General features: G+C 44.8%; 1 protein-coding gene across 1 annotated transcript in view; it reads left to right on the top strand.

The window, feature by feature from the left end:
• Positions 1–20,827, top strand: part of LOC8026823 (ryanodine receptor) — a 561,398-nt gene that overhangs the window by 221,951 nt on the left and 318,620 nt on the right. The window contains exons 38-41 of the mRNA XM_040217827.3: positions 824–975; positions 5,404–5,518; positions 14,036–14,218; positions 19,336–19,666. Coding sequence (XP_040073761.2) covers positions 824–975; positions 5,404–5,518; positions 14,036–14,218; positions 19,336–19,666 — 781 coding nt within the window. The remainder of the gene's footprint in view (positions 1–823; positions 976–5,403; positions 5,519–14,035; positions 14,219–19,335; positions 19,667–20,827) is intronic.

Genomic DNA, 20,827 nt, shown 5'->3' with positions numbered 1-20,827 from the left:
CCCGGCGCATAGAAACGGCGGAGTAAAATGTTTGCTGAAAATAGCGGGTTTTTTTTGGTAGTGTGCACTGGGTGCATAATTCACTCTGGGTGTTTGTATCGCCTGCGGTTTACCTTCAGTTAGAATGATAAATCATTAGGGAGTTTTAGGTAATGTTCTGCATCTCCGATTGGTCGAGCCGACATTTCACACTGTCACTGAACAACGAATCGGGGGCGCGGCATGCTCCCCCAATTCGATCGCCAAACTGCAACTTCGCTCGCAGAAACAGAAGAAAGATGGTGGGAATATAAGCAAAATTAATTGCCTTTGCGTGCTTGGCGCTCGACGCGTAGAGGTATTGCCGAGGACGACAAACAAGGTAATAAACAAACATTATCAGGGTTGGAAGCCAATAGGGCCAAGGCGTCGCTCGGCCATTCGGGAAGTTATAAGTTCGAATCCTTTTAGAGTCGTGTGCATTTTCCCCCATCTTTGAGTAGTAGCGTCAACCATGCGATTTGTGTTAGTTTTCCTTCCTGTGCACCGGAATAATAACAAAACAATATGTTGGCTAAAATATTATTTAAGAAACCTACAGTTACCGAAATTTGAACCCGATAAATACACCATCTAAAATGCCTTGGTGGAAGGTTTCATTGCATTCTGTTTATTGGCTTATTTGCATAAATGTTGTTACGCCCGAACAGCGTTTAGAAACACCCTGTAGTGCGCGAAGAGTAGAATACCAACGCTTAAACGTGTATTCCGTAGAAAAACAATAGGGCACCCTCCCTCATTGATGCATGAAAGGCTGGTGTAGTCGAAGCCCGTACTTTTTCAGATCTTCAGCGCGGCTATTCCGAGGACGCGGCCGAAGGGGACGAGATGCTGCACGTGGAGCACCGTCCGCCGACTCCGCTGCAGCGCCGACGCTCCGTGCACGCCGGGACACTCACCAAGACGCAGTCCTTCGACGCAGCCACCACCCTGCAGGTGAGGCGCCCCTAGCGTCAGGCCACGTCCTCGGGATGGTCGTTAGGTCGTTTGTTAGTTCCTTTCTTCCTTCGTTAATTAATTCATTCCTTATTCTTTATTCATGCATCTCTGCAATCACGCATTCATTCATTCTTGCATTGAAGAACTAATCGTTAATTGATCTATCCATCATTCACTAACGCATTCATTTATTCAGGCATTCATTCAGGCATTCATTCGTGCATGCATGCATTTATTCATTCACGCATTCATTCATTTATGCATTCAATCACTCAGGCATTCATTCATTCATGCATTCAATCACTCAGGCATTCATTCACTCTTGCATTAATTTTACCTTGCATTCATTTGTCATTGCATTCATTCATTCATTCATTTACTCGATCATTTCTTTATTCGGGAATTAAATAATTAATTAGTTCAGGCATTCATTGATGCATTCATTCAGGCATTCAGTCATTCATTTATTTATTTACGCATTTATTGACCCACGCATTCATTCATTCAGGAATTCATTCATTAATTCATTCATTCATTTCTATAATTACGGACTATTGAAAAGTCACAAACATCTTGAATTTCACAATAGTTTAGCTATAAAAATTGATAAGCGCTGCACCGAGGATGTTATGCGAACGTTGTTTGCGGGTCATAGGAGTAAGTGTAATGATTTGATTAACACTCGGAGAAACTTTCAAAAACCGCTCTCGAAACGTGGGCACAAATGGCTGATATGAGATGATGGCACTCAATTAATCCATGAACAGATTATACAAAAATATCAAATCTTTCTCGCGTTCTCTTGAACTAAAGTCAAAACGGTCGCATGGTTTTAAAAGTCTCGTATATTCGTAGTACACAGTGCCACTAATGTAACGCTCCTCTCATGGACGGCAGCCATATAATTGGGTTGCTGATTGGGTTGCTAATAAGCTTTCCTGTTACGGCGCTTCCATCCGCATTTATAATGGAAAACCTAAAGACAAGTAACAGAGAGGACACAGAGAGGTCTCTAGGTTTTTCATTATGGATGTGCACCATCACGCTTGCGTTTCTACTTTAAATAGCAGGTTTTTGTGCGGCGCAAAAGGGCTGTGTCCACACAGAAAATAACTCGCTCCCACTTGTGTCGTGCACGACATTTGCAGGACGGAAGTACACGTTTTTCCTCCGGTTCCAATGCTAATTGGAACAGTTTCTATTGGAGGGGAAAGTGGGCGTTCGCTTTCCTCCTTGTATGTGTTCGTGACGTAGGTTCCAGGATGTGGCCACTCACACCCACCGCTGGGTGTCAGGCAATGCCTCCGCTGCTGTAATCCAACACCTCGTAAATAAAGAAGCTTAAGTGGTGAATTTTTCTTCGTCACTATAATAAAGGCTACCGTAGACCACAGATTGGCGTCTGCGTTTGGCTGGAATTAATGTTCAGTCAGCGAGAACACGACTCAAGGCCGAACGCTGACGCCGTAGTCTTGTCCAATCTCTGGCCAAATGTGGCCTTCTTTAGGGACGCAGGAAAATTTACCACCCAGGCTTTCTTGTCTAGGAGTAGGTGTGTTAAGTCTGAACTCTATGGGTCAAATATGCTGCGAAAAATGGACCAATTTTTCCCGGCAGCTTTTGCTCAGCGCGTGGCATGAGCACAGTGGCTGCTACATCGCACGCAAACAAAGCGTGCCGTCGGGCGAACTTGGTCAGTTTTTTGTCGCATACTAGACAATATGCGAAACTGCTTGGCGATCTGCCAGCACTGTGCGCGTGGCCATCAGGGTAGCCTCACATTTCTTGAGTTTCGGTTTCTCAGCATTTCCAGCTTTGCCACTGATTGTGATTCAGCAACTTTATTGCTTTCTGACTTCCAGTCAGTTAACATGGACAAACGACCAGGCTGTAATGGCTTCCCCTTTTGAAAACGGTTTCAATTCTTTTTTCGATGCGAAGACGCATGAAGTCGTACTGTTAGCGGTAGACTGCTCCAATCCAACACATGTTACTCAAAGTTATTTTTTTAGCTGTTACTGGCGAAATTTTTAATTGGTGGGACGCTCCAAGTTCTTGTAAAGAAAACGGCGCCCTGCACTATATGTACTTCAGGCGTTGCTAAGAGCTTCAATTGGTTTCTGATAACATCGACCACAAGCACAGTCGACGGATGTCGCGCTGTTTAACGAAGATTTGTTTAGCACTGGCAGAATAACTGCAGAGACTCTCGAGAAACTACCTCCCGAATTTGTCTGCACGAAGCAAAAATTTTACCTCAACTGCGACAAAAAAAAAAAAAAAGAAAATGAGGCCATAATAGCAGTTGGCAGCATCCTTTGCTCAACTTGGCGTCCGCACTCCGTAGTATAACGTTTTGGCAGCCGGCGACATTAAAGTTTTAGCCACTGCGATAAACGTAAGCAATTGACGTAATCAAACGAGGCGTTCGACAAAGGTCACAAAACAATTCCGTCTTTGGGAGAGTTGAGCAAGCAGACACGTCATTCGTATATGTTAGGTTTTCTATTTCCCATAAACGCGCTTTAATTATTCAAGAATATTTAATCAACAAACTCTCCCGTTAAGTTTCGGGGGTGTTTTACAAACCTCGTTTACCGACGCCAGATCAAGTGAATAGAAATCGCTTCTGTTAAATGAAATTGTTCTGTGGCTGTCCAAAGTAATGTTGTTGTTTTTTTTATTAGACAATCATACGTAGGACTTTTGTGTTCACTGTGAACCATACGCATCTTCGATCATGGTGGGTGGCTTACATTATTAAAACTGCCATATCTTTGCCTCGCTGCATAGCCTCGGTCTCGTTCGCATACATCGAGCTGCTTTCGCATCAGGAAAACCGAAGGTCGAAACTACAGCGTTCACCAGAGAAAAATCACACATTCAAAAACAAGTTCGTTAAAACTTAATGAAATGTTTAGGGCCTAATTCAGTAGTTGTAAATGGGTACACTCCGCGCGATTACGTCCGCCTGTTTTTTCGCGTGTCACCTATTGTATTTGTCTAAAGCTGCGTGTAAAATTACTAATTAAAAGACGAACAAATTCCGAAACCTTTTTACGTTTGCGCTCGCGTCACGCACGAATCGAAGCTTTATCGCTGCACCCGCTGCAGAACGCAGCAACCCATTGACATCGCATCTCTCGAACGACGCACGGTCGCTTGTTTACATATAGGTTCTTTGCCTGCCTGGTCGCTTTTTTCGTTTTCTCGCAGCTACCAAAATGTATGACGTTGTTCCCATTGCGCTACTAGATGGCGCTCGACATTTCGCGTATCGATACTTGACTCTTTACTGTAGGGGTATATTCACCCTGTAGTAACTCTAGAGACGACTAATTTAACAATCTCACTGGCATTTAGGGATAGTGAGGAAAAAATAGACATGAGGACGGTGAACATTTTGTAAAAAACTAGAGCCAGAACTATGGCACACAAATATTAAAGTTTTAAATTCCAAACCTCCTAAACATTTACCCTGGCTGTATTGATATATTGGAACAGACTTCCTCTCCGCAGACCTTCAAGAAATGATCGAAGATGTATTTCCTAATTCATGTAATTGATTTTATTTTGAATTTTGTTCTCGTGTTGTATGTTTTGTGTATACTAGTGTATTTGCAGTTTTCGTCTGTATTTTTGTTGCTCTCTGGTAGTTTTTCTTGGGTTGCAAATGTAGTTCGATACATTTGCGACCCAAGCGCGCAAACAATCGTCTTTCTAGCCTGTCCATTCCCCAAAGAAGAAGTAGGAAAGAAAGAACATTTAAAAAGCTCAAGTTTCGAACAAAATTGAGCGAAGAGAAGCGATTCAGAAGAGGAGAAAGCTGAACAATATACTGCACGCACGCACGCACAAAAAAAAACTTTTTATCCCAAAGCGTTTGTCCACAAAGAAAAGCAATTTAGAAAAAGAGGTAACCTAAAAAAAATAACTCTGTACGCATGCAAAAAAAAAATATATATTTTTAGCGCGTTGTTACAAGGCGAAAGTGAAGACATGAGAAAGAAAGAGAAGCTCTCGCCTTACAACGAACTCATCGTGGAAGTTCGTTGTAAATGTTTTTTGCTATATCGAACTACCTGCTATATCGAACTGATCGTAGCGTTTCCTGCTGTTCGTTTTAAACGGGTTACACTGTAACAACAATCGGGAGGAGACGGTGGCGAAGGCGGGGAGAAAAGTCGTGCTGTTTCGCCCCCAGCGCCGTTTTCGATGTTCTCGTTGAAATCATAAGCACGCGCCGAATCAATTACGAGTTTTGAAAACCTTACACAATTTATTCCCGTGCCCCGGCACAAATATTGTCTTGTGTGGAGAGTCCCTCAAGCGGGCCTTTGGAAGCCCACCGGCCGCAGTGGGTGCACAGAGGCCGTCGCTGCCTTGCGCCGTGAAACCCCCAGCGAACAACTGCGTACCCTGCAGGTGCCCGACGGCTCGGGGAGTCGCCTGAGGGCAGCGTCGAGCGAGGAGGCTCTGACCCGGATCGGACAGCCGCACAAGGGACAGCGCAGCAAGGCCACCACACCGGAGCCCGAAGGTACTATTTGCCTCGGCTCTGTGCTTATGGCGTTAAGGAGCCTACTTTTTCGACTGAGTGTTTATGTTCTATAGGCCAGCTACATGTGACGTACTTCATGTCCAAAATCTCGCTGAACGCCATGTTGATGACCGCCCTATGTCTTTCTACGTCTGAAGGCAGTGTTTTTTAGTTCGCTCGAGTTCTGTCATGTAGTGATCAATTGCGTCTGCGGAAGTAGTCAGCGGCTTAAACGAGCATCGTCTGGTGTTCGATTTTCACAATACTTTTGGGGTGCCGATAAAAGGCGATTGAATGAAGGATTAAGTAAATACACGGTGGACGTCAATGGCGGTATCTCATCCATGGAACATCCTGTGCGGACAGCAAACTCCGCGAGCTCGCGTCCTTTCATTTCGTCGTTTACCCTGAGACTGGGGTTTTTTTTGAAGAGCAGAAGTAACAGAAAAAACAGACAGGTCTCAAACTCAGCTATACGTTTATTTCAACAACTTCCTCTTATATCGTCCTTTGCCGGTGCCACTTCTTTTTCCTCACAATATCCCCCGGCGTCGAAACCGCCGCTCATATGGCGTATTCGAAAATAATGTGAATTTTGGCGCTGCTAAGGATTTATGTGGCTGACGTGAAAATCCCGACCGAGGTGCCCGCAATATACGGAGGCTTATTGCGGAGAAGGCGCCGTGTAACCGAGATTTCGGTTGCACGTCAAAAGATCCCCAGGTGGTCGAAATAATCCTCAGTCCTCCGCTGGGGCGTGCCAGATGCCCGTCGTAGGTTTGGCACGTAAAACCCCCAAATTTGACTTTGTGGCTGACGTGAAGCAATACCAACAAACTGTTTGACGAACTGCTCGCATTTTCCTGTTTCGCGCAAGCGAGTCCACAAGAGGGCTTCTTCACCTAAGAAAATCGGAAGATTCTTAAATGCCGATCAAATTATGGGTAACATATAGTTAGGAACGCAGTTTCCAAGTTTCTCAAAAGCTGTATAGAAAGAAATATAAACCTTGAGTTACTTTTCGTTAAATAGTTGCGCTTTTTTTTAATGTTTGAACTAATAATTTGTATTTTATACTAAATTATTGTTAGTTTTAATCCTGTAATATTGTGTTTTTGTGTGTAATTCCTGCACAAAGGGATTTGTGCCACTGCCGATGGGGCTCAGGGATCGTCAAGCTTCGTATTGAAGCTTTTTTCCTTCCACTCCACCTTCTTTTCTACATATTAAAATAAACATTCTTGTTATACAAGCAGTGGTGGGCGACGGTCGTTGTAACGCAATTCTTGATGCTGCTGTGAATTTGAGGACACAAGCGAGCTGATGAGCGTCTTCTCTGAAGATAATCTTGCCTGCGTACGTATGCCTGGAACGCATACTGTGGAAGTAAGGCGCACGACATCTTTAAGCACATTGGAGAGAAAAGGAGTGCCTTGGTCACTGATAATGTATTCCGGGGCAATATTGCTGCGAAAAAATAATCCAGTGAATAGAAAAAAAGGACCGCATCTCCACGTGGTGAATGATGTTGATTGGGGCGAAGCACTGGTGGTGCTGATGGTACTGATTTTATTGTTCATAGGTAGTGCTGATGGTTCTGATTTTTTTTTTATTTCTCATTTGTAGTGCCGAGTTTTGGGTTGCATTTCAACTTCATTATTACTGCTTTATGGTCGGTGAAGTGCAGAGCCAGTGGTTCTTCTAAGGGATCAGCTTGGATCCGCTAGAAGCTGTGGGAACGCATCTTCACCGCTTAAGTCAGCGGTCCATGTCAGAACGAGGATCGGTGGTATGGAATGTGGTTACATACGCATTTGAGCATTTGACCGCAGCGCTCTCTCGTCTATAAAAGTTGAAACAATGCATGCAAAGTTTAAAGCGATTATATACGCATTTGACGGCAGAGCCCTCTCCTGTATAGACGTTGAGCGGCTACATGCAACGTTTCATCCATGACATCTCCAGCTCTTGAGTTACTACCACATATCAGAGCCCCCTTCTCATCCCGCAGTCGCTGCCGAGTGGTTATGGCAATGGCTGGAAATTCATTGGGGTGTCCCCCAGTCTTGTACACGTTACTAAAAAAAAGTAATCGATTACAATTACTATTACTCTTGGCTAAAAATTATTCAATTAGATTACTTGATTACTCGACGGCAAAAGTAATTGAACATTACTTAAAGAAGTAATCGTTACTTTTCCGATTACTTTATTGTGTGAAGACACATCTTTAGCGCTCATAACAATGAACTACTTCCAACCTATATTTCACATTTGAACAAGTATTGAAGAAGAAAAACTAGCTCCCTCTTCGTGGTCGTTGCACCTTCACAATGCGGACACAAGCATAGAATTCGTTTGAAGACGTTTAATGATTTTTGGCGTTCGCCAGTGTGTGTGTGTATGGGGGGTGAGGGAGGGAGCAGAGGGGGTTCTAGATCTTGTTAAGCTTGAGCAAGAGTAGTCGTTCAAAGTTTGCGTCACTCATTTTATTATTCACATGTGGATGAGCTCGCATGTTATACAAAAGAGCAGCAGCTCCAGGATTTGAAGCGGATCACGTGTAGTATCCATTAGCGGAAGAGATCGCCCCGACCACTTCTCAACTCGAAACCTTGCTTGTCACTAAGACCACGTAGGGGAAATGTGGAAATATTTTAACTGCCTTTGTTATATTTTGCATCCGCTTTAGGCATTCTTCGGTTCTGGTTCTCTTACGGGCTGCGAGTAGGTACCCTAAGCAGGATTTTTTTTTATTTTTTTTTATTTCTGTGTGTGCGTGCGTGAGGGGGCTAGTTTGAACGAAGGACTCACAAAGCTACATTCTGCTTCCTCAAACTTCGCCCTGAATGGCCTTTGTCACGCACTGTGGCTTCCAATACCGTCTCTTAGCAAGTAATGAAGACAGCTCCAACACATTTGGTGCTATTGCCTTTCAGAATGCGTCAGGCATGCCCCAAAGTAAGGTTTTGGACTTGCTAACCGTGTATCTAAAATCTACCTTTGCTGCTTGGGATGAACGCACCAAATTACAAAAAAGAGTGGAGTGTGCAAAACAGCTAGCTGGTACTTTGTCAATAGCATTGTGCATTGCACCTGTAATCAGTGACATCTATCTCGCACACCTCGATAGGATTTTACACCACAGGTTAGATGTCGCAAAAGTAGCGCCAGTGTTTGGTACGCGGACGTCCTTTTTTTATTTTCCTAGCCACCCATTAAAACAGTTTTCCAACCATGGTGGACGACATCCTCTCCATATTTAAATATTGTATGAATCCCTTAGGTATCACTCTGGAGCTGCCAATGGAAGGATCCTTAAGATTCTTGGATCTCCGACTTGTCTACCTCACCACGACTGCTGCTTCTATGAACCGAGAGGGGGGAAAAACCCATCCCCTTCAACTTCGCGCACTCATACCTCGTCAAGAGAGGCACAGTGTGGTTATGTCTTAAGAACTGAATCACAAGATCATGCTCACATACAGTATCAAAGAGCTTCGAAGGGCAAGTTGTAAGACTGATATCCGCAGGGTACTCTGTTTTGCTATTGGTGTCAGTAATTGAAAATGTCCTTAAAGAAGTGAAGCAAGGAAGCTGTGTCAAGCAAACACGCAGTGACAAGACAAGAAGACCAGTCATCGTCCCGCATATTCACAGTTGTTCTCATGGTCTTAAGGAAACACCGAACAGAGTGAATGTTGATGTCTTGTTTTCAGCTCCAAAAAACTTTCCAAGCTGTGCAATTGCGTGACCACACCCTCAAATCGATCAATATGCTGCTTCAAGAAACATAGAACAAACTTTGTGGCGTGCGTTAAGGGGGTCGTCTCTTTATTTGCCCTTTCCTGTTGAAGACAATACGTAGGACAAACCAGCCGTTTTATTAATGACCTCCTTCGTGAACATAACAACAAGATCGTTAACGCCAATTCTGCCCACTTAAAAATTCATTGAAAGGATCGTGGTCGTTCGGCGCATTTCAACAACAGCACCGTCTTAGGCAAAAGTGTCAACCAGCTAGCAAGGAAAATTCTCGAAGCCGAGACAATTATACGACTGGAGGACAAATATGTTAGCACACCGTCTATAACATTGTCACAAAAATATATCGATTATTTAGCGGTAAGTTTGTCTAGGTGTTTGAAAGAAAGTTTTGCATTTTTATGTTAATTTCCCGTATTTTTTATTTGAAAATTGTTTATCGTTGAAGTAGAAGTACACGCAGAAATTAATTATGCAATACAAAGTTATTAGTGAGCGCTGTGTGAGAGTTTTGTTCTGTGTGTGTGTGTGAAACCTTGAGTGACAGTGAAACGTTGAGTTAGTACCGCTGCAAGGTAGACCAGCACGAACAAGCAACTTGACCAATCTGAACTTCTAGCATCAATAGCCAAGCTATGCCGGTTTATTCAGTATAATATAATTTTACTCGTGTATGCGCTATTTTAGACCGCATTCGATCTGAATACGAAGGTGCTTATGAATTGGAGTAAACAATTTTGATCACTACTTCCTGCACCATTCTTCGCCTGCGTCGCGGTGCTGAGTGTAAACAATAATGGTTAGGAAAGCAAGCATTGTGATTGCCGCTCAGTGTTTCTATAGAAAAGTGGACTGAAATGGATCGTGCTAAAGATCTTTCGGCATTTTTAAAATTTAATTTTTTTAGTTCAGTTGCGTCGTCGTCATATATATATTGTGAAACGCATTTTGTAAAATATTTTTCACATTATATATGGCGACGAGGGGCCAATTTCACGATTTATGCGCTGTAATTAATTCCCAAGTTCAAAAGCACAGCTACGATTCAATTTTCAGTAGTGCGAAGCAAGGTTGTACCAATCACGGGTACTTTATGCGGCCTATAACACCTCGCGACAACCTTTCAATTTAAGTAAACTATATGTGACTTTCGTAAACAAATGAACATTGATTCGTATAAACACGATGTTTTTCTATTTTAATCTATATTTTCTTTTACTGTTGAGTCGAAATTAAATAGGACAATTTCTTATTGTTGATACCGGATAGCAGATTGTGCGAACTATAAGAGGCTATATAGCTGGTTACTCGTCTGACGGCAGAAATAATGCCTGTAGTCAAAACAATGCGGCGAATGCATTCTCAATTTAGCTGGTAAGACTGCTGAATGTCACTGCTAAGAGATAAATTGTCACAGCTAAGAGATATTTTGGTCAAATACTCAAGCTCCCTTCATGAGAAAATTAAATATGGCCTACTGACACACTTGTGAATGCCTCCTTCGATACTCGCTGCCTCGATAATCTGGTGAGCTGATTGGGGCTTCTTTCCAGCACAGCGCAGTTGCTCAAAAGCGCCGAACACCCACAGTTCTACAGTATCCCCAGAGTTGCCATTGACGACGTTGTTGGCATGCTCACGAAGGTGGTCATTCAGACACCGACCATTCTGTGCTATGTACACTCCCCCACAAGAAAGTGGGAAGAAAAAATTACACCTCATACACAGGGAACGAAGTTCGTTCTGTGCTTCTTGGTGACCCTTACGGGTGTTATTTGAAGTCGAATTTACCTGGAAATGGCCAACTGAACTTAGGAAAATAGCTAACCATTTCTAGTATTATGCACCAACAAGCTTAACTAGTCTGTTACAGAATTTACCTTTTTAGACATGTTGTACAGCTTTTTTTATGGCTGAAAAGACTACATTTAGTTTAACTTTATTCGCTGCCCTCTTAAGCCTATGAGAGAACTTATGCATGCATGGTACTACAACCAATCTTCTTGGTTTGTTCCTAGAGTTTCAATTCACGCCATCACCTTGCTTGATCTCTTTAAGGAGCCTTTCAGCCACCGACGTCAATAACGAATCAGGGTATTTTGCGGACTTAAACCTTGCGACTCGCCCATTGAAGCTGTTTTGAATTGTGTGCGTGCAAGATTTAGTAATTGAATTTTTTAGACGCGTCCTCACGACGCCTCTCTCCACTAATTTGAAGTGCGCTGGGTGGAATGGGAGGAGCATCCAGACCTTCGGGGCAGTGGCGTTACAGAACGTCTGTGGTGTTTCTCAAAGCAGTTTTATAGGGTTACTCACAGTGTACTTTAAATCCACATTTACCGCCTGGGACAGCAACATCTTCTTCGAAAAACAAGGGGTCTGTATCGGATCATCCATGGCACCAATTTTTAGCGGCATTTACCTTGCGCACCATGATAGGCTGCTTCATGATCGCCTAAAAGATTTCCGAGCGGTCAAAGTGTTTCTTATGTGGACGACTTTTCATCATGTCGGATTCTGATAACTGGTGCTTTGATCATTGTTGCTACATTCCGAACCAGAAATCGCTCGTCAGCGTCCCTTTGAAGGTTCGTAGAAATCCTTAGACATCCGACTCCTTCTGTTAGATGATCATGTCTGTTGAGTTTAGGAACCTATGGATAAGAAGCCAATCGTGCATTTCCAGTAGGCACACTCAGAATTTGTTAAGAGGAGCATAGTCAATCTATGCTTTAAAAGCGCATGGACAAAATCTTGGTCGCATTCCGTTACATGCAGTTTCGAAGGTCAGATTACCCCGTATCTTTATTAACTTCTACGGCTGAAAACATTCTGAAAAATATAAAGCGAGGTGCTGACTTTGACAGATTGCCAAGGGACAGACAAACAAGACTGGTATTCATGCCCTACATTCACGTTTCCCACTCGCTAACGAAGGTCAGGAACCGAGAAATTGTAAATGTAGTCTTTTCAGACCCCAACAAGCTGTCTAAAAGAGGTAATATAAATAACAACCAGCAAGTACGCTGCACAAAACAAAACGAAAAACACAATATGTTGGGTTCTTGCACAGATACTGAATTTTATTCTATTATCTTTCGTTCAACAAGCAATATATAGGAAAAACGGCGGTGCGTGAACAAAAGGTTAAGAGAATATTACTATCATACCCCCACAAAATGATATCCGGATATTTTGGTCTACACTCCCGTGATTGCTGGTGTGAGACTGACTTTACGCGGTGTTCTGTTATAGACGTTCTTGGTTTCTTGTCCTTTTTAGTCACGCGCGTTCTGTATCTGGTATGCGGCACGAAAAAATAATTAAACATTTCAACTTGGAATTTGCAAGAAAATATAGGTGAGATAAGACAAGAATATGTGACAATCGCGTATTTTTAAAAACACCTTCCAGCAGTGTGTAGAGAACAAAATAATGTTTTACCGCATAGCAGAACTTACGGCATTCAAAATGGCAGCGCCTTTGTGAAACAAAGTGCATAGGTAGAAGTAGCCAGAAGAATGGAGATTATTGAGGCAGAAAGGAGCGCACGGTTTAAGGATGTATATGTCAGTGCCTCATCCTTGGCGTTGTCAAACAAAGAGCTAAAATGTTTAGCACATAGTGAGATGAGTCGCCTGTGAGATACAGAAATTATTGTTGCGCCTCTCGCGAAGACGAATAATACGAAGCAGTTTTTTTTAACCCTCGTTCCTAGCGCAGAAGAACCCCGAAAATACAATTGAGTTGTTAGTCAGCGCTGTGTAACTTTGGGTGTGTTTCCTCTGCGTCTGTCGTTGTTGTCTTTGCGCTGTTGTTACTATGAGGCCATTCTTCAGTCAAAAAAAGCGGGCACGGCACTGAACTCGTTTGGAAAGATGCGGTAGAGCACCCTTTAGGCATTTATTTTGTTACATTCATGTATCTAGACACTTAAAAAGGAATGCTTTCTTTGGAGTTCAGTTTCTCCTAGATAGGGCGGTGCAACAATATTCGTACTTTCAATAGATACAGCTTAGAATTATGATTTGACGTTTATAACCATAGAATACGCGTTGTGTTTTCCTTCACGGAGTGGCGGTCGCAGCAAAAAATCGTAGAAAGACGAACGCCGCGCTTAACCCCTCGAGTCGCAGCCAGAACAAGCGGCACGTCATCAAGAGCCGATTATATGCCGCCAATGTTTTTAACGTAGCCACGCGCTGGGGTTGACAAAGCACAGGGCGCCATGAGTTTCACGCATTATTTAGTTTCAGCCGTCATGCCAGCGACTGGGCACTAGCCACTTTCCGAATTCATGGCGATGCATTGATCGTCACGAGCCAAAATCGAATGCTACGCAGCGCTCGTGTCCACTGTGTGAGCCGAATTCAAATATCGTCACAACAGGGATTGCAAAACTTGATGACGAGGTCCCGGTGATCGCATCGTTGGCCTTGTCTCCGCACCTGCGTCAACACATTTCGCGAAGGAGAGATTGAAAGAAAACGTCCGCTTTTATGCTTGGAATTCCGCCGCGACGAAGACGCTTCTTGGTCAGTGCCGTTGCGTTTTCGTATTCTTGGGTCTCACTGGTTCCAGTAAACTGAGTAAAGTGAGAAACATTTCTACGGTCCCTTTAAAAGTTCGTAGTGCTGCGCAGTGACGCAAGGAAGAGTGACGGTCGGTTTTCAATACGTCCTGCTTGGTGCCGCAATCCACCGCCCGAATAGAAGGGTTCCGACTTATTCGTCCATCCATTCACGCCCGCAGGCAAAGCCAAGCGCCGGGGCAAGTCTCCCTTCCGCTTCTTTCGGAGCAAGAAGGACGAGAAGGAGGAGAAGGAGCCTGCGCCAGCCCAGCCCGCCCCCGCCGCCCCCAAGGCGCCCACGCCGGCCACACTCGCGCCGCCCATGCTCACGGTGCGAGCCCCGTCCGTGCAGCGACTCACACCAGGTATGTGGGAGGTGCGGCCTATATTAAAATATTGAAAGATTTCTATAGGAACACGGCTAGTCGCAGGAATCAGTCCGTTGGACCGTGCATTTCTCCGCTAATTTTAGCGGGGAAATTCACGTCGCATATCTTGACGTCCTGGGACAAAAACAAATAACGGCGAAGTATGTTACTTCGGGTTGGCTATTGTTTTTCCTTGTTTCTGAGGACTCTCAGTCAGTAGCGCATACGTTAAAAGTCTCACAACCAAAGACTAATTGCGGCACCTGCGGGAATATGCTTATACGGGATCGAAATGCCTTCATGATCCTTTGCGTGAGATGAAAAAGCGCTTGTTCCTCAAAGAAACGACAAATCTGCTGAAGGTATCGTGGGCCCATTTTCAGGAGTACCTATTCGATTCGCCTTGTCCCCATACCCGAGAACGACTTAGAACCTACAAATCCCGAAACACGTTCCACTACTTCCGGAACGGCAAGGCATGGGCGATGGGCAGCTACGTCCCCCAGGCACCGAAGATACGCGCCGAGCTTACCCGCAGGATCCGCCGAACCGGGTCTCGGCTTTAGCAGACAATCTTTCGAACGTTCTTATTACGCGTCTTTTGGCACGACGCCAGTCTCTGTAATGCAGAGTTTTCTAGTGTTTTGACTTGCTTGCTTTGGTATTCAAGGGTTGTTTTCCCAGAGCATTATGCACATTGCGTTCGTACGTGCCATAATGGCCCATCGTTGTACGGAGATGATCGGGCAAGGCGCGGCGGCACCGGCGCCGCATTCTCGCGTTTGTCGCGTTGCGCCATCTGTCGGCAGCACGTCAAAGTAGGCTAGCACCGTCTGCCAATGCGGTAATCCTGCTATCACCCAGACTCGGCGGTGGCGTTCCTCGTCTCGAGGGAATCGAAATAACTTAGCCCGTGACATTTTGTTCGTGCCGGCAACTTAAAAGCACGACTTTGGGCATTGCTAGAGCGTAGCTCCCACAATGCCTCGCTAGGAAACCGAGAGTCGTCGCACCCCCACCCAAATACAAGGTAAACACGGAAGAATTGCGAGTATTTCTCTCCCCTTGTTATGCCAGCTGGAAGTGGCGCGAACAACCTGTAGAGACCAATTCAGTTTCCCCACTAACTGTAGCCGGAAAATTGACGCCACGTTACCTAAACACTTAATCTGTTTCGTCGCAAATGTTAGCTGTGAAGTAGACTTAAATTGACGTCTTAACTATACGCCTATTCAGTTTCCGCTCAGAATTTGCCGGGAAAAGGACGTCGCGTGGTTTATACACCAATTTTATTTCCTCGCAAAATTTAGCGGAACATTTGACGTCACTTCGTGCGTATTTTCCAGCTGGACTCAGTGGAAAAAATTAATAAAAATTGGGTTCTTTCAGACTCCCCGCATCGACTTTATTATGTTGTAAACAAAATTTAAAAAAAAAAATCTCTTTTTCAATAGTGCACTCCGTACATTTTATTGATTTTATTATTACACACTACAGCCCACTTGGGGCTATTGCAGACGGGGAGATTACAACACGCGCATGCATACGACGTTAAAAAAGGCGCGCAACATAAGACGTATAAACATTAACATCAACCACTGTAAACGGCGTACAGTGATTCACCGGGCGATGGTACTCGGACATTTTCAAATAATGAGTTCCAAATTTCAATTGCTCGAATAAAAAAGCAGTAGTACATCACGTGACTTTAGAAACAAAGGTCGCACCCAATACTGTTGAAACTTCATTTTTAACTCTAGAACCAGTCACATTCTAAAACAAGCTCAGGTTGCATGTTGGTCCGTGGCAGTGCTGCCAACCTTAGGGAGTTTCCCCTAGATCTAGGGATTTGTGTCATCGTCTAGAGGCAAAGAGAAATCTGTTCAAATCTATGGATTGACATTTTATGGGTTTCAGAGGGTTTCAGACACACGTTCCTTCCCTTTTTCTTCCTCGTGCCGGCGCAGCGCGAAAAAGGTTTCCTTATAAAGTGTCGGGGCCAGAAATAATCTTCAGTGGTAACAACAGCGATTTAAGGGGGCCACACAAGGTTAAAGTACCAAACTTTAATTGTGTAAAAAGGTTTGAATGAAGCAAATATAACATTTAAATGGCCTCGCTACTACAGGAGTCTGTTCTTAAGCTACTCTATAACGATCATCTCGATATTGACGCAAATTAACACATTTTCTGAAAATCTTCAAAGATATAGGGAACTTTTCGATACAATTTGGGGAAGAAACGACCGCGGAGGTTGGCAACACTGCTCCATAGTTGCGTGGCATGTCACATTGCCCGATGTCACGTGACGTGGGGACACGGGGTTCACTATGCGAAGTCGTGGTTTCACCTGACGCAACAGTGTGAACACCGTTATTGAATATTGTAACCTTGAATGTCAAGACGTGGTATAATGACGTCACGTGACGCCGTGCCAAGTGACGCGACGTCTCCACTACTTCATGTCGTTGGTCACTGCGTCACGTTGCCACACGTGACGTGGCATTACTTGACACTTTGACCTGACACGGTTAGGTCGCGCGATTAATCGGAGCCAACAATACTAAACACCCTCAGTTGGGAAACACACCCTTGAAGCCTGGGCCGCTGGCGTCCACCGAGACCGAGCTAAATACGATAACAGCGCCACCCTTTAGCGACAAGTTGAAACATGAAAGTTGCTTTACATAGCTACTGCGAAATGGCCCTGCGAGATTGCGCGACCGGCCCTTGCCCGGCTCGACGTGCACGCGTGCAGTTCCCGGAGTGGACGCTGCGGGAGATATGGATACGTTGAGATCGCCATTAGCTCGGTTCTCGAGTACGGATTGGAGCCACTTCTTTAAAGGAAGCTCTATGGAAGTTTCCCAACTGAGGGCTCTAGTAACGTTGATCGGAGCGTAGCAAGAAAAAAAGTCATGAAAACCCACCGTCTCTCATAGATACCAATTTTGCCTATAAGGGTTCGATTGATCAAAACACCGCCGCCATTTGTTTTCGTGAGCCTTTATTTAAGTATTTTTTTTTTTTATTTCCCATGCGACGTCTATCTTGACCGGCGTTGTTCGACACACTCGGTCGCGGAACGTTCCCTGGACAGCGTAGGGCAGCAAATTCGTCTCCGATTTTTTGCAGCGCGCCAATACATTGGAAGCGTTTGGTTTGTCTGTTTTTAAAATATTTCACGCCAAATTCACGTAAAGGCTGAAAGAAGTCCCGAGAAAATTACAATAATAATAAAGACGTGTAGGTGAAAGGAACATTTAGTCAAAGTTTGGGATCTAACAGAACTTTTGTTCTAAGAAAACAGAAAAGGGGGACAAAAAGGAGAACAGCAAAAACGACGAGAATAAAACAAAAAGTTGTAAAAGATACAGAAACTAAACTGTACGTCCGCCGCTATGATACAAACGAGTTGAAAACATGCTAAGAGACTATTTATTTTTGTTCATCGATGTTATTAATTAACAAAATGAAATAAAAAGTTGGAAACTACTTACAGTCAGTTGCCTTTGGCTGTTGACTCCGATAGCATTTGTAGACATTAAAGCGGCGTACGGCAATGTGAGTCAGGCAAGACTCTGGGTACAACTGAGAGAGTATGATTGAGGTGCACATTTGGTTCGGCTTTTCCGACAGGTATGCACAAATAATGAGTGTTTTACAACATGTAACGCAGAAATAAAAGAATCAGCAGAAATAAAAAGAGGACTAAGGAAGGGTTGTCCCTATCACCTCTACTTTTTATGATATACCTGAATGGAATGGAAAATAAATTAGGAGAGTGATATTTATGCCTTGACGTGTCCTGTATGGAGAGAGGGGGAAAAGTAAACCAATTGTTATACCAGGAATGTTCTTTGCATACCACATTGTACTGTAAGCTTATAGCCGGGATAGGCTACGGGGTCTGTCATATATGGAGAGGAAGAAGAACCTGTGGGCCTGGAATTCAGTCGCGACAAGTCGGGGATAATAGTTCATAACGATGAGAAGGGGGCCCCCTGAAAATTTAGGGCCCCTGAAAATTTAGGACGTTTTAGCATAACAACATTGAGATAAGACAGTGCAAAAAAAAAGCCCCTGAAAATTTAGGACGTTTTAGCATAACAACATTGAGATAAGACAGTGCAAAAAAAAGCAAAGGAAGCAAAAAAAAAAAAAATTGGACAGGACAGAGCGTTTACAAGGAAAGCTCTCAAATTATGCCAAGATTCATCGTTATATCTTCCGATTAAAACAGTAAAACAACGCAATCCGTATATTTACTTCAGTTGGGTCCTACTTTTTGTATCAATTGCGCTGTGGGACACAGCAGAGTGCGGTATCACTTTCCCATAGCAGAGCTCTGCCCGTCACCTCACGAATGGGTCGCCATTTTTGAGGCTACGGAAGAAGGTTGGCGCAATCTCGGACAAATGGCGCGCAAATCTGAACAAGGTCTATGGGGAAGGTGGGAGAAAGAAGCGTCCCTGAGCGATGTCGTGGACAAAAATGTCAGCCACATGGGGCATTGAAAGCACTTGGGGGAGCACGACCCAGGTCACTGCAGCTCGTCAGAGCCAGCCGAATCAATCTGCTTCGCTTGAGAGAGTACCCACGAGATAGCTGCTCACTTGTGTTCATACTAATGCCTCCCGAACCGGCGATTCACAGAAATGATGTACCGCTACGCTGCTATCGCTCGCCGCGGTCCCTATTTCTCTAGTTACTGACTGCAAGGAAACCGAAGGGAGGAGCTTCAGTTGTCTCGCTTCCGGGACGAGCTTCCTAATTCCGACACCAGTTGAGCGTCTCGCGAGACTCCAGCGTCTACAGGCGCAGCCAATGGATGGCAGAAGGCAACGAGCGTGGAATGAAGGCCGGGCGCTCAAAAGAGACACCATTGTCATCCTGGATTTGTCTGCTTGGACGTTCAAAAATAAGAATACCTCATTTACGATAACGAAAGAGGGGCATTAAAGACAAACAGGTTCTCTGTCGTGTCCTGTTGTCTGTTCGTCTTCAATGTTCCTCTTTTGTTGTCGTTAATGAGAAACACGCTCAACCTTGTACACTACGAATATCTCGTGCGCGATTCCGGCCCCTGAGGCACGCGGCACGCGTTCTCGCAGCCGGCAGCCAGCTGCTGTGTCCTCCGGTGCCGGACCGACCCAGCGGCCTGGGCGGGGGCGGAATCCCGCGCACCGGCAGCTCTCGACGCCCCTCCTTGGCCCCGGCCCCGCCTCCCGCGGACGACACCGGGGACCGGCTGGACCCCAGCGTACTTGACCTTGTGGACGAGTACTTCTACGGACTGCGCGTCTTCCCCGGGCAGGACCCTAGTCACGTTTACTGCGGCTGGGTGACGACCACGTACAAGTACCACGACCGGAGCTTCAGCAACGCCAAAGTGCGCAAGGTGGCCTACCACGGGCTCAGCGAGGACGGACTCGTGCACCAAGTGTGAGTGGGCGCGGCCCTTCTTTTCTTTATAACAAATGAACTGCCCTATTCACGCAGGGAACGAGCATGACAGGTCTCATAAAGTATGTACCCTCCGCTTTCCTATACCTTATTTTTTTGCAACAGCCTGTGTTCGCGTTTTACGAAAGAGCTTCGCTGTATTAGTAACTCAAGTGCCTCTATCTGTAGTATAAATATACCCCAGTTTTGCTTTGCTATTTAATTTGGAGCTACCGCTTCCTGAATTCGGAGTAAATCTAATCTCGTTCGCTCTCTTTCGTGTGACTTGAAGCATAGTGGTGCCTGTAAAGGCTAGTTCACACACTTGCGATTGGTTACGACCGAGTGCCTTAAAACCTCTTGGGGTCTGTAATGATTCGACCACAGCCGTATATAGGGAGAGACGGGCCAGTAGGCATGGCGACGAAGAGGCTGGAGGGGAGAATAGTGAAGGAAAGGGGGAGAGCACAAAAGGAGCGAGAGAGGAAAGAGAGAGCAAAGGAGGGAACAATCGTCAATTCGACGCAACACGCTATCGGTGCAGAGCACTGTAGGGACAATGAAGGCTATTTCGGATATTTTTTTGGAGACTGAACTTGGTTCCAGGCACGTCTCTGACCACGTTGCCCGATTTTCAGCTGAAACCGGCGCTTGTGTGCCGCGCAAATCAATGAAACAGTCGCGGTAATAATCGTGCCGGGATCGACTGGGGCGACGCCCCGGGAGTTGCGGGAGAAGCCGGGAGAAGCGGAGCTCACGTGACCGATGCAAGAAGCGCGACGTCACAAGAGACGCGTCAGCGATTGGTCGAAACGAGTGACGTGCCCTCGGTCACATTTTGGTTCGCGATTTTTGGGAACACTGTTTTTAATTTCCGCTCGAATAAACATGAAAAGTGTAAATCGGACCAAAAATGATTACTAAACCGTAAATAAAACATCATAATTGTTTTTCTCTTTGCTACGCTGGACGCAAAACGGGCAACGAGCAACTATAGGCAAACACAATAAAATGAAAAAAAAAAAAAAACACGCGGGAGGCGTTTGGATTTTGTCTCGGATGTCGGTGGCGTGTTTACTTTCGGAAGACGGTACTCAAAGGATTCTGCAAAATGGTAGGCATGCCAAATTTGTGCGCTGTAGATGGCTATTTTAACGGTTG

The sequence above is a fragment of the Ixodes scapularis genome, unplaced genomic scaffold, assembly GCF_016920785.2.
Source record: "Ixodes scapularis isolate PalLabHiFi unplaced genomic scaffold, ASM1692078v2 PGA_scaffold4__175_contigs__length_147842914, whole genome shotgun sequence".
NCBI lineage: Eukaryota > Metazoa > Arthropoda > Arachnida > Ixodida > Ixodidae > Ixodes > Ixodes scapularis.
The sequence above is the reverse complement of the archived record's forward strand: the minus strand, read 5'-3'. Positions and strand labels throughout refer to the sequence as shown.